Here is a 14,979-nt window from a genome sequence, read left to right on the forward strand (position 1 = left end):
CATGTATCGTTCTTTTTAATTTACATAAATTTTGTCACTGTACCATACGTGTTCTTATAGTCTCTTCTATTGTACCTGTAGGCATATTACAAGCCAATAATGTAAGTAATTATTATTATTTAAATTAACAGGAAAAACGTGTTCAAATTTACTTCCAGTCAATATCTTCAGTACTTATCAATAATTCATTTTGTTATAACCTTTTTTGAAAAAAATATACAGATACCATGAATATAAAATTTATATAACACCGAGTATTTTGATGAAAACAAATGTCATTAAATTTTATTTTTCGTTTAGCTTAATAAACACTTTACATTGTGATAACCTTATTTTTAGAACTTATCAATTTCTCAATGTTTAAAACATGTGAGTACCGATTTTTATCAATATGTACGTTTTTGTGCGTGTGATTTCACTAAAAACCAGCAGTAAATACAGAAAATTTGTAACAATACAAGTTGTTGCAATTCATTCAGTCGTGTTTGGGTCACTGGCTTATTTTTTCACAGCAATCAGCTATTTGCTCGGGACATAAAATTTATAATATTATCAGGAGTTTTGAGCGAAACGACTATCTGCTTATGATGAAGCTTTCTTTGTTTTGGGTTACAACTTCTATGCAAAAGTGCAAAATTTTTAAGTTCCATCAATAACATACTCATACATTACAACATGTAAACCATATTTTCACATTTTAAATGCTGCCATCATTTCTGTATCAGTACGAAAATTTTTTAAAAGAAGTTTTTTATACTGAGTTTCATATTTGGGTTTGAAATGATCTAAACTTGTTTTATGGTATGCTACGGTACAGAAAAGTTTGACCACAACTCAACCCGCTGTTGATATGTTTCTAAACACAAATATGCATATTAGAATTTTTGTATATAATCTAATCATACGTAGGTCGTGAGTAAAAGTTTATGGAATTGTACATGAGTCGTGTTCATATTAAATTTAATTTCATCATTTGTCTTCTTACTCTTCTCTTTTCAATAACTGTCTGGTAAAGTATAAATGCTTTAAAAAAACTCTGATAACGACTCCAGTTGAATTGTCATTTAATCTAAAAATTCTTTTGACAATCTTTTCTTTAATTGTTTGCTTACTAATTGTTGACATAGATTTTCTGAACATGAAATTTAAGGCATTGTTCTGTAGTTTCATATGGCCTTGGAATTATTCAACCGTTCAAAATAGTAGTAATATTCAAACTATCCAAGCTGTTTAAATTATAAATCCTGGATTTAAAATATTAATTGAGTTTCTTTAATGTTGTATGTCTTTATTATATATTCATATTTTATTCCCTATCTGAAAAGATACAGAAGGTATTTCACATTTAAATCTTATAAGAGGTATCATGACAAAGACATTATCTTAACAGTTTCCAATTACAGGTAGAATGTACAGAATTGAAGTGTTTAAAGTTTCCCATTGATTTTTTTTTCCACAGATTTAAAATCTGTTTTAAATATAAAACATTTTCTGAATTTCATGTTTTCCCATCATAAGTATTGCACTTTTTGTTGGTTTTTTAAGAGCAGCTCAAAAGAAAGAAAATAAAATAAATAAGAAAAAATAATTTTTATAATAGAATTGAAAGGTTTTTTAAATAAATAAATATATTAAAAATTTGCTCTATTTTATTAGGCGCTCATAACACGATGGTATGTGAAAAAGAACTTAAACTGGTTCAGTTTGCCTTCAAAATGGTAATGTTTTTTTATTGCTTTATTTTATTCAGTTCCGACTGAGAAACACATGCATGTGAAGGATTTTTACGTATATCTTTCTTTCGTTTCTTCTATGTTCATTCTTTATTGTAAGGAACAAAAGAAGAGTAAAAGAGTGAATGAAGAAGTAGAAAATCAACATTATATAGAAGATAAAAGTTTTATTTTTATATTTCTCATGTTTATTGTCCTCCATTATTTCCCTTAACAGAGCTTCGTACATACAGGAGAACAGTGCCACAGCATTTTGTTATTGCTTTTAACAATACATCTACAATCTACAATAATAATGTTCCGTTGTATTCACTTTAAAGTTATGATAAAAAATAAGGCATCGTTCAAGTGGTTTCTTTCTTTTACAATTATTAGAGGTGCCATGAGCTGCTTCAATCAAAGAAATGGGAAGGAAGAAAATATCACTATTCTGAAAAGCCTTCCTTCTTAGTGTTGCAGCAATAGAAAAATCACTTGTAAAAAATACAAGATAATCACCTTTATCGTTATTCCTCTTCTTTCCATTTTCTGTTTTCTCAATAGATAGTAATGAAATAATGGATGCAAACATCAACAGACACATAATACATTCACATGTCTTTATGAAGATGTCTTATCTCTCAATCTATCGTTCCGCAATAAATGCAATGAAATATAAAGAAATACTTCATAAAAAAAGATTTTAATCTTTCAGTTTCTTATTTTTGAGCATAATTTTTTAAGAGCAAGAATGTATATTTGAATAAAATATTAATAACTGAGATCATTTAAGTCGTATAAAAGCAAATTTGTTTTTGAAAGCATTTTCACTTTTTTAAGATCTAATAAAAAACAATCTACCTAATACCAAAATGCTAATTAAAAAGGTAATGTACAATTTGAAACTTATTTCTTTCATTTCATCTTAATTTAAAAAGACTTCTGTGCCAATAGACTCAATAAAAAGTTTTGAGCACGTTAGCGCCAATAATCCCATAATGAGAAGCTAAAGTGGAGAAAGAATAAATGTACATAAGAAAAACAAAATTTATGAGGTTAAATGGGAGGTAAAATAATTGCATAGGCAAGGCGCCTCTGGATTAATTTATTGTGTATCATATGTCTCAACTTACATGTGAGGGCTCAAGAAAGTATATGATAAGAAAATTATGTTGACTATATGAATAAGATTATGTGAACATAATGTAAAAATGATCGATTATCATGCATGCGTTTGACCTCATTATTATTGAGGTAGATTATCCTTTATAAAGATTTTTATAAAATTCTTAAACGATTGCTGTTTGATGATAAGATTAAAGAGTCCAAAAACAACAAATATGTGTGATTAACAAAAGAGTTTCTGATAAAAATCAAATATGTCTATAGACATTATTCCGATAATGCTAATAGAGCAATAATAAAATAAATATTTAAAACTATCGAAGCTGCATATGAAGACATGATAGCACATATTGAAAAATATTGAAATTGAAAACCAAAACATTTTCTCATCATCTAATATCATGTCGTTTGCTGAATAGCTGGAAAAGAAAGATGAAACAAGAAAATCAATAGAATCAAATTGATTTTGAAATTTTCATCTCCGATTATGCATTACAATGTCATTTGATTGAATAAATGCTTTTAGATTTTAATATAAATATTTATGGATATGCATCATGTTGTTTGTGTTAATTGTGTGATAATTGAAAAAGGATAGCTTTAAGAATAATTTGGTTACTTATTAAAGGAGAAATAAATATTCATACGACACAAATGAAGAAGGCTCCACTTTGGAGTTTTAAAGGTTACGCTCCTCTTTTATTAACACCTAGTGGATGTCGCCTCCATATGGATGCCATATGGGAGTCATTTGGATTCTACATGGAGGCGGCCAAAAGAATTAGTAAGGATCAAATAAAATTTACGGTATAACAAAATTAAAAAACTCAATATATGGATTTATATTCGCAATGTTTTAATATGTTGTTAGATAAAATTTAAAATGATCCCTGTGAATGTTAGTAAATGCAATTTTTAAGGAAATTTGCTGTGTAATACTATAGCATTACACAGTGTTAATTAAAATACTAGTGTAGAATCATGTGTAGTAATGTGTAAATGAATATTTCTCTATGGAGTGTAATTTGTGTGTTTTATGATACTTTAATGGCAAAATTTATACTAGTGAGTAAACGTGGAACAATTTGAAAAATCATATCAAGCAATAGCTTATGGTATTTGCATTTTCAGATTTACAAAATCCGTTGCTGTGTTGGAATTAGAATTGAGGATATTACAATGAAAATTTCAACAGATTAAACAGACATTGTTATGTGAATAATTAATTTGTTAACCCAAACTCAAATAAATGTTTATTTAAAAGCTTTGATTCTATTAACATGAAAAATGTATGTTTTGAAAATAATTTATCTTTGGTGTAGAGATTTCATAATTCATGCGAAAATTTACATTTTTATGGAATATCAACTTATCTCCTGATTTTTGCAGATGTGTTTTTAGTACATTTTCATTTTCACTTGATAGTTCTCTCTTATGTCCATATTTATGTTGAATTTCATGAATGATGTTAATAAAAATACTTTTATAGCTATGTATATACGCACTACATAGTCTCCTATTATTATATTCATTTGATGAATGAATGTAACTTTTTGTGAAGATACTAGGAAAAATGATAAATGATTTTGAATCGGTTTAACGGTTAAAGGTTATATACAAAGTGGGGAAATTTCGTGTCATTGCGTCGAAAATTTTCAATTCGTGAGCGATCGATGTTGACATATGCAGAGCTTTTTTACAACGCCTGCGTGCAGGCAAAAGTCAATACAAACTCGTGTAAGAAGGATAGCAAGATGCGTAATGTTAAAGGAGTTTAAATATATAGCACAAATAAAATTAAAATTTATGTCTTTAATAATTCACGATTTTTAAGTAAATTCTAACTAAAATCGATGCCGGTTTATAAACTATTACATACTTAATGCTAAGAAAAAGTTTTTTATTAAAATTATAAAAATGATTAAAACGTATTTCCATGGTTTTATCATAACAAAAATTAAACCGGCAAATTTTATTCCGCATGTAAACATCAACAGCTGATTATGTAAATTTAGACGTGCGCATGCTTCAAATCCCCACTAACCAGCGCAATAGAAACTTTTGCAATTCACAACGAAACTCAAAAACCGATTGCATTTTCTCTCAAATTTTCGTTATTCCATTCCTCACCGTGGTTAAGATCAGACACGTTTTTAAACACCGGTCGAAAAATTTTCACAGCAAAGAAGAAAAAAAATTTCCATATAAAATTTTCTGAAAGTTTTCAAAAGTAATTCTGGTATTGTTAATTAAATTTGCGGTCTAAATTAAAGAAATCATTTAGCAAACGTTAAGACAGTTAAAGATTATCCTATTAAAACATTATTTAAAGGATAATAAGGAAAGAAAAAAGAGAGAAGGAGAGAAGTGAAAAATCGATAATTTCGTCAAAGGAAGAAGAAGAAAGAAGGAAAAAGGAAACATTGTTGTTGGCGAGAGTACATTTATACATATTGTGAGTGTTGGGTAATAGCAAAGTGCTGTGTGCTTTTAGTATAACTTAACAGCCTGCGAGTGTGAAATAGAAATAGAACATCTACTTACAAGCGATCAAATTCAGCTGTTCTTATTCAATATACGTTTTTCTTTCTTTTCTTTCCTTTTTCGGGTGCGGCCATTATATGCAGACATAAATTTTCTTTTTATTTTTACTTCTTTCTTTTAACTGAAAATTTTCAAAAAAAAAAGTCTTTAAGTTTTACTAATACGTTTGGTAACAAGAATAAAGAGAGAAAAAATAATTCGGTTACGTTGTTGCAGTATTTTTTAAAGCTACCAACCTACTTGTGCTATATTGATTTATTCATTTCGTTAACTTAACGAGCAAAGCGAATTAAAAAAAGTAAAAAAAAAGTTTCTTTCATACCATAGAAAGAATTCATTGTTGAAGACGAAAAAACAATAAAAAGTTTAAAAAAAATTTGAGACAGTTTAAGTTGCAAAAGTTTAATAGCACGTTCAAAGCAGGAATCCATTAAATGGATACGATGGCCGAAGATAAGAATGACTCGATTGCAGTTCCAAGTGGTGGGGATGCGATTGGTGAGAATACATCACTGATTGAAACTGCATCAGAAGGACCTACATCTTTAAACTTAGCAGTTGGTCCACCAAGTCCATTAACTGGATGTTATCTTCTTATTGTGATTGGTGAACCTTACTCTCGAGAGCACAAGGATATTATTCTTCAAAAGCTATTGAAGGGTGAGTTTGATATAACATTGACATAATATTTTTACTTAATGATGCTCATTTACTTGGTATTATTAACTGATCCAAAAATATTTTTACTACATTTTCTAAATGCCATGTTTTGCCCGTTGCCAAAAATTTCCAATGAAATAAAGTTATTTCGGACTAATTTAATTTAATCTTTAAACACAATCACACATTTTCTTTCATTCATTCTTGCATTTTTACTAACCGAAATAACAGTTCTAATTTGCATAATTTAGTATGCCGCATTAACGAAATATAGTTATTTGAATCCCTTTTTCAACTTCTTTGCTTTACTCATTCTGCCTTTAGATTTTAAAGCACATTCTGAATATTAATATGGAATTTCTTATAAAAAAGCAGAAGCAATGATTGTTTGGAAATATTAAATAGCAATTTTACTTTGAGCGATTGAATGTCATTTTTAATGCAAAATTTCTTGCTACGATTAAATAACATTTCGTATTTACTTTTCTCGCATAAAAATAGAGAAATAGAAAATTGGATAAAGTGGAAAGGTAAATTTCATAAGTGTTTGCTCGAGAAATTGATCTGCATGAGAAATGATAAATAGGACGAAAGAAACTCTCCTTGAACTTTTGAACTATTTGATTTTTGTGTCGTAATGTGTATGTAATGGAATTGTTCATCGTTCCCTTTTCGCTTTAGGTGTGGGTGTTTACTTAGGATTAGAATCTTCATTTTATGTATTTATTTCTGTATTTCAATAACTACATTTCAGATAATTTTAACCCTAATATGTATATCTCCAAGGGTGCAAGCACAAAAATTCTTCCAAAAGAAACTTTTTTATGCAAACTTTCTACACGACCGCATTTAAAATTAGTGCTCGACATTTTTTTGATTTCATATTTCAACAGAAATTAACATTAAATTTATCTTATAAACTTTAATAATAGCAACATTCCGTTCCGTTCGTGAAAAATTGTAATTATCGAGCTTTCGTTTCATTCAGCTTTCCATATCTCTATCTTATAAAAAATATATGGGTTAGCACAAGTTACTTAATTATTAAAACTAATTATTTAATCTATAAATAAACTGTAGTATAAACCCATTACTATCAAGAATTAAATTTTCGAGAGTTTTTCGACCCGAATAATTAATCAATAAATTTTAATAATGTCTAAATGTCAATTAATCGTTCTGAGCAGAATGTTTTTTGAAATACCAAAAAATATTGAATTCTAATTTAATTATTTACATGAAAAGGCTTGCCTTCACACCTAAAGTGTTTAAGTATTGTCCGGAAATTCTCTAACTCTGCGTGAAACTTAACGGAATCTATTTAATTTTCTACACGCATATCTCTGTTAAAACGATTCCTCAGCATGTCGACTGCATTAAAAATCAAAAGTCAGGTAGAATTATCATTAACAACTTTAATGTCAACAATATTCGGACATAACTTCATGAAAAGTTTCACAGAACAAGCATTAGGGTGTAACCTTTTCTATAGCAAAAATACACATCTTGTATGCTTTAGTGAAAAAACATTCATGATTTTTCGTACATTAAAATTGTCATTAAAGGTCAATTTAATATGAATTGTACCTTCGTAATTAATTACAGGAAGGGAGCAATAATTAGTTATTATTTTATCACATCAATTATTTCATTAAACTTTTAACAATTTAATCATGTCATGCAGTGAAATATGTGGGGTAGTATGATAAAAAATTTAAGAATTTTTTATGAATTTTGTGTGGCATTTTGTCGAAATATATCAGCTGTCGGAAATATAGCAACAATTGCATGGATTTTGAGTTTTAAAGCATTTCCTATAGGAAAAACTTAACTGCTTTCAAAGATCAAAATTGGTTCAATATTATTTTTTTTTTTTATCTTCATGAACAATCGGGAACAATCATTTTTATTTCTTAATACTTTTTTGCATTATTTCACAACAAAAAAGAACTGCATCTGATCCTACTGCATCATTTTTATATGCTCCCATTCTCACACCAAGTATATTGATATTTAAGTTAGAGGTGGAAGTTTTCAGTATTCCGCTGTCACATAGACTAGAGAGCGACTTTCATTTCACATTTTGTTGGCAAGGTATATTGGATCGATAGAGTCAGAATTTTTTTTTTCAGAATGTAAGAAGAGAATGAAGCGAACAGCCATTGCTCATACATGGAATATGCTCATTTCACAGAGTATATCGGATTTATTTTTATAGTCTTTTTCGTCTTGTATATTTAATGCCTCAATTTGTCTCTACATAGGGATTGAACTTCAGAACAAAGTTTTTATATCAGAATTATTGACATTTTTATAAAGGAAAAAAAATGAAACTCCAGACAGAATATGTTACGTGGTTTGAGAGAGAATTTATAATATTTTTTATGTTTTCAAACCCATTTTCAAATTCTCATGTCAAATAATTTCCTAAATTTATTTATAGTTCTCAAAGCATAAATAAAATCATAAAAAAGAGAGAATTGCGTGAAATTTATTGTAGGCATCAAAGCAAAACTTTCCAACTCAGTGATTCCATCAACCCTGGCTGCTAAATATACGCCAAAAATTAGGAAAGAAGAAGTAATGAAATGAGGAAGCTTTTATGTACTTTTAGTCTCTTTCAAAAAGAAACAATTGATTTATTTGTGCGGCTTTTTGACTTTGAAGGATGACATATCATTTGCTAACGTATTAAATTATAACAAGTTGAAATACCTACCTGCTAGACAGAATTCTATTTCTCGATAGTTGCGTAATGTAATTTTTCATTCTATTTCAATTCATTTCATAACATAAATCAGTGGTTGGCAACCTGTGTGTCATGGTGCACAAAACACTTTAAATATGCCATGAAGCGTATGTCATGTTCTGTTCATGGCTTATCACTAAGGTGTGCCGCGAAAAATTAAAGGTTGTACACCTCTGACATAAATATGTAAACTATGTAAACTTAAGGATAGGTCAATTATTCGAGCTTAGTTTGCATTTACCATTGATTCCATATTGGATAGCTTTTTCTTATAAAACCATATGAAAATTTGAGATTCGATGAATTATGATGAGGAAATAAGCTTTTATAAAATAAATGAAACTTTATTTACTAATGAAATATTCAAAGTGGGTCAGAAAATTTTCATTTTGAATTCAATGCAGAAAAGTTGGGTTAAATAAATCTGCCGATCTAGTAATAGTCCTGATATTCTCATACAATAGAGAAACAAAGTCAACATTTTTCAATTGGCGACATTGAAGGATAAAAAGAGATTTCATAATAATGTGATTTTGTTTTCTTGGCATTAAAGAAAGCATTTTATTGCTTCCTATCTCTAAATATTCCATTTTTTCTTCTTTGAAATCTTTCTCCTTTCTTTCCGAATAAAATTGATTTTTTTCCTCTGTCATGAATTCTTACATCATTTATTATACTAACATGATGCGGCAGACACAGACATACTCCTTCCATACATTTCATTTCCTATTTTATGCTTTTTACTGTTGATGATTTTTCACATCATAAATTTATTCTTTGTATTCTTTTTTCTGGTGAATGAGTCTGTAACAAGAGGAGATATTCCTAGTTGTCCTATTAATATATATTTTCACTTTGAAGGCGTAAAATAAAATGTTGTCAAAGAACAATTATAAAATTGACATACAATTGTAAGTTCTAGTCGACAGGCATTTGATTGTCTAAAAACTTTAAATGTTTAACAATTTTTCAACAGATTTTACACCATCTCAATTTACATTTAATGAAAAAACTTTCACATCATGATGCATCATTCTAATTGAAAAGTTTTTTTTCCCATGCTATTGTTGATCTGTTTTCATGCGAGAGGAAACAGACTTTTCCATAACATTTGTAGGCATTCTGCTATTTTTTCTCATTTAGCCTTTATACTCCCTTCTTTATCACATCACACGATATATTCTTTTTTTTATAAAATTCCTTTCCTTTTAGATTCCAGCACTCAGTATGAATGTTTTTAATGCTTCAAATAAAATGAAAAGAGGAAATATTACATAACTTATTTTCTATGCAATTTTTTCGTTTATTTCTCTTAAGAATGTAATGAAATTTTCTTGTTTACTCAATGAGTGAATGGAAAAATAAGGAATTTTTATGAAATACTCAACAAGGTATTCTATAAAAAGCAAGTAAATTTATTTTTCTGAATTTAGCTTGAAAGCTTTACCTATGAGAATTAATTTATGTTTTTCCATTAAGCATGGAAGTTTCAGGTATAATACTTGAATATAGTGAAAATGTTAAAGAAAGTTGAGAAGGGTAAAGATTTTAAATTTCTAAATCGGAATCTTTGAAAACAAAGAAGGGTTAAAACAAAAAGTTACCTTTTGAACTTTAACACTTTCCGATTCTTTTCCATTCAAAAAGCTTGAATGCAGCACTACTTCTGCCTGAAAATTCTTTTTAAAGTATCTCCTCAATGAAAAATTATTATTATCTAAAAAAAAAGATTATGCGAGGCATTTATTGCCATAACCAGACCGCAATTTTTCTTTTATGCAAGCACCATTATATATTAACAAGGATAAAATGCTAAATTGACCCCTTTATATGCAATCAATAGTAGTACGACTTGTGCTGATAAAAAATATGGAAAATAAAATGTGAAAAGATTTTCTTTTCATCCGGTCTTTTATAACATTTTATTAGTAGAATGATAAAAGCCAGACGACTTTTGTGTTGAATTAATCAAAGTTTCTTCATTATAGTTTTTCTTACATTACTTCTTGTTAAATCAGAATTTGCGATGGGAGAAAAAATCACTTCTGTACTTAAATTTATGTTCATCGTCAACATTGCCCTTACAGACAATGAGCTAACTCACGTGATTGAGCGTTCTCATGAGTATACTCAATTAATATAATTAAAAATATTCAATGATGTGATAATATTCCAAGAATACTCATGAGCATGCTCCTTGTCTGTTTGGGTTGACTAATACGTTTATAGAAATATTTGACATTCATAAAATGTTATTTATGAATAGACTAAACACTTTATCTTTCTGGCCGACAAGGGTTTTTTGTATCACGTTCACAAGTTCTGAAATTCAACGAAGCTTATGCTTTATAATAATATGGATCATTGAGTTTAAAGAAATGATGACAAAAAACTCAAGAGGAGGAAGTAAAAAAATTCTTTAGAACCCCTTTTTCCTTGTCTGCGGCATTTTAATAAAAAAAGAAGAAATTTTCCTTCCTTTTCTCTTTATGCCGGAAGAAATATAATGAAGAGAATAGATATTAATGTAATGACATTTATATAACCTTGGACTTTTTGATATTAAATGCAAAAGTTTTCATATTTTCATTTTTTTTATTACTTAATTTGGCTATAGTGCGAACAATAAATTGTAAATGATGTTTCTGCAAAAAAAAAAAGATTTTATTTACTTTGAAGCATGAAATGGCATTGATATATTTCCGTTCTGTTTTATGTAACATTGTTTACATTTAAAAATGTAACTTGCCATTTCTCTTATGTTTATTACATTAATATTTCAAGGTTTTCTGCAGTTATTTAAACTTTAATAAATTAGCAATTTATTTATGAAGAACCTCATTTGGCACACCAAAATTTTTATTTTATTTAAATTGTATCGAAAAACATTTCAAACGAGTAGGTTTAAATTATGTTTGTGAAATATTTTTCGTGGGATTAGAAAACAAGATGGAGGAATGAAGAAGATAGTCCTTTGAAAACATTAGCAACCTTCACATTCTTTCTGCTAAGCACTGATAATTTCCTTCAGTCTCTTTTCTTGTCGTTCTTTATTCTTCTTATCTTTATTGTAACATTAAACGGACAATCTCCATCATACTTAATGTTCATAAGAATGACAGAATCCACTTAACTTATTCCTTTTTAATCAGCTGAATTTCGAAATATTTACTAATCTTGATTTAGCTAGTTTTGATTTTCCGAATTTTTAATCGTGTTAATAATTGAGTGATAATTTTTTTGCTCCACTTCTTCCTTTATCTTTAACAATACTCGTACACATTAACTGTTATATTTTATTTAATTACTGTCGTGAGCTTGTTGATTAATTAAGTGCTTGCCTTATTCTCAAAAAATATGTTAAATGAAATATATTTTTGAGTAAAACTGGTAAAATAAATAAGGGAATTGCGTGCCGTCATAGAAATTTTGCTAAGCAATTGTGTTAGCTTATCAGTTATGAGAAAAGAGAAAAAATTGTTTTATTTTCGTACAAATTTACATAATTCAAGCTATGAAAGGATTGAAGGCATTTCATGAATTGTATACATCAGGCGACGATTAATGTGTGGAGGTAGATTGTGGATTTGGGCTGTTACGCACGCCATCACAGAGGTATAAAATTCTAATTTGTTCAAATAAATGATGAAAAATTTAATTTAATCATGTCAAAGTTATTCAATATTTAGATTCTAGGATAATATTTCACATAATAATAACCAAATGAATAAAACTAAAAGAGCAAATGAAGGTTTGAGAAAGTATTTTTTGGACTAAGATATCGAGTTTGGGCACAGAAGAAAATCATTCGACTGTGATATCTCTTCTCTCAGCCAACGAAATAAAATGTTAGAGAATTTTATCTTCTTCTTAAGCATGGATTAATTTTAGAAACATTCGCACAGCTGTTCAAGGTTTTTGGGTCTCAGTTGTTTGTCGTCTTGACAAAATCCAAATTTAGCAATCAACACATTAAAACATTCATGTTTAAGTATCAAACAAACTAATTAAATGTAATTTTTACATTGACTAAAATACTCTTAAAATAGAAACAAATGCTTCAATGGATTTTTGTTTAAAGCGGTAACATGTTTTGTATTTAACCACATATATTGTGCATTGAACTTAAATTACACACAATTATCGGCATAAAAAAATTCGTGGCCAATGCAATTTGCGAATAAAATCTCTTTTTTAATATTGCAAATCCATTTGTTATTTCTCTTTAAAAGAAAATAATTTTTTTATTTATATTTCCAACAACCAGATTATTTAACATTTGCAATGCTAACAATATGCTTTGCAATTAAATTTCAATTTGACCTTAATTTTTAAAAAAGCTTTTCGAAAGTACACACCCGGAAAATGAATGAAATTGAAGTTGGTTCAGAGATAATTAAAAAAAGTTCTATGCTTTTACAATTTTGGCTTGAATTCTTTTCTTCATTAAATTCTATTCTGAATTGCTTGTATTAAATCAGAATTTGCATTATGAAATTCCATATTCATATTGTGCAATTTACATCACTTAGTTCTTCAATTAAATTTTTTATTTGGCATATAGGATGAAGGATGCTTCATAAAATCTGTTAGAAAATTGTCTGCTGGAAAAGTGCACTTTATTAATTTAAAATTTTATTAATCTTCAGAAATCAAAAAGTTAAAATTTCTTTTTTGATATGAATTATTTAATAAAGCAAGAATCACAAGTTTTATAATTTTCCTTATTAATATTTGATTTTTTAAAAGTTAGAAAATTGTTCCTTTTACTGTTAAGAAATATCGATTTTCTCATACATCATACATTATGTATCCATACACCAAATAATGATATTTTTTCAGAAGACATTATGTTTTAGGAAATTTTTTAGCACTGCTTAAAGTAGGATTTAACGTTACTATTAAATCTAATGCGCAATGTGCAAATGTCGGATGCAACAAAATGTGAAATTATAATTGCATTAAAAAGAGCTAAAATAAAATCTATAAGATACAGTTCAAAGCGTTTAAACATTTTTAAGTGAAAGCTCTCACATATTTAACCACTTGTGCATGTTCATGAGTGTCCTTTGCTTTGATTACAAGAACTTAGCAAATTATCAATGTCGAGATTTTTCATATTTCATGTATGTATTTATGCAGAGAAACTGCAGTGTGAATTTTATTTTAAGTGATTTTGATGAAAACGTTTAAAAAGTAATATTATTAAAATTGTATTTTTATTACCTCACAACTAACCCATATTATTGAAAATGATGATGATATAAAAATTCGCAGTGAAAACTTTAAAATAGTTTATGCGCATGTATGAAAATAAATGATTTTGGTTTGATACTGTAGCTGAAAAAACAAAATGCGAGAAAGAATTAAATAACTGAAAACTGTTGATTGAGATAGTAAACCTTTATAAAAATTTAATTCCAATTAAGCTACATTATGAACGATAAAAACAGAACTGTAAATTCTATGAAAGTGTAACTTTCGATTTCAAGACGATACAAATAATGCAATACTTCATTAAAATGAACAAATGTGTACAAATTAGATAATTAAGAATGATCAAATGAAATTATGCGTTGAGTGTATTTTTGCGAGATAAAGTATTAATAATTTCGTGTACATATCATGCAAATTGTAATTTTATCCAGACTATTTTGTCGTAACGAAAATTAAATTTTCATTTGAATTGACGTCAAAGGTACGTCAGTTGATTCAAAAGAATGTCTGGATTACCTGAAAACTCATTCTGTCCTATTCATCTTTCAGATTCATTTTTATTCATATCAATGGGGCATGTTCATTTTAAAAAAATCATTCATTGATATTGATGTCACAATATAGAAAAGAAAGACTGATGCTGCTTCTGAGGATAATTGAACGATGACATAATATTTAATTAAACGATTCCCATAAGAATAGATGCAATTTTCTTAATTGATTTTTTAATTATGTAAGATAAATAAAATAAATATCGGTATTTTATGACCGAAATGCTTTTAGTTTGAATTCTAATGAACTTATCAAGCAATATGGTAAGATTGAGTTTCTCTATTGGCTTTCAAAGTATATTATTAACAAAAAATCAGTCTTGAATTTTAATGGGAATGTAATTCGAGAAGTATTTGGAGAAAAAATATTTTCCTAATTAAAGAAAACTAAATGGTTTGATTTCAGAGATCAACTTCATTA

The 14,979-nt window shown here is 28.0% G+C and overlaps 1 protein-coding gene across 1 annotated transcript in view; it reads left to right on the forward strand.

Annotated features, from left to right (window-relative positions):
- Positions 1–4,978: 4,978 nt before the first annotated feature.
- Positions 4,979–14,979, forward strand: part of futsch — a 33,434-nt gene continuing 23,433 nt past the window's right edge. The window contains exons 1-2 of the mRNA XM_070647910.1: positions 4,979–5,292; positions 5,465–6,041. Coding sequence (XP_070504011.1) covers positions 5,816–6,041 — 226 coding nt within the window. The 5' untranslated portion in view covers positions 4,979–5,292; positions 5,465–5,815. The remainder of the gene's footprint in view (positions 5,293–5,464; positions 6,042–14,979) is intronic.

Source organism: Chironomus tepperi, unplaced genomic scaffold (genome assembly GCF_022539635.2).
Source record: "Chironomus tepperi strain 1889 unplaced genomic scaffold, CSIRO-AGI_Ctep_v1 contig_376, whole genome shotgun sequence".
Classification (NCBI taxonomy): domain Eukaryota; kingdom Metazoa; phylum Arthropoda; class Insecta; order Diptera; family Chironomidae; genus Chironomus; species Chironomus tepperi.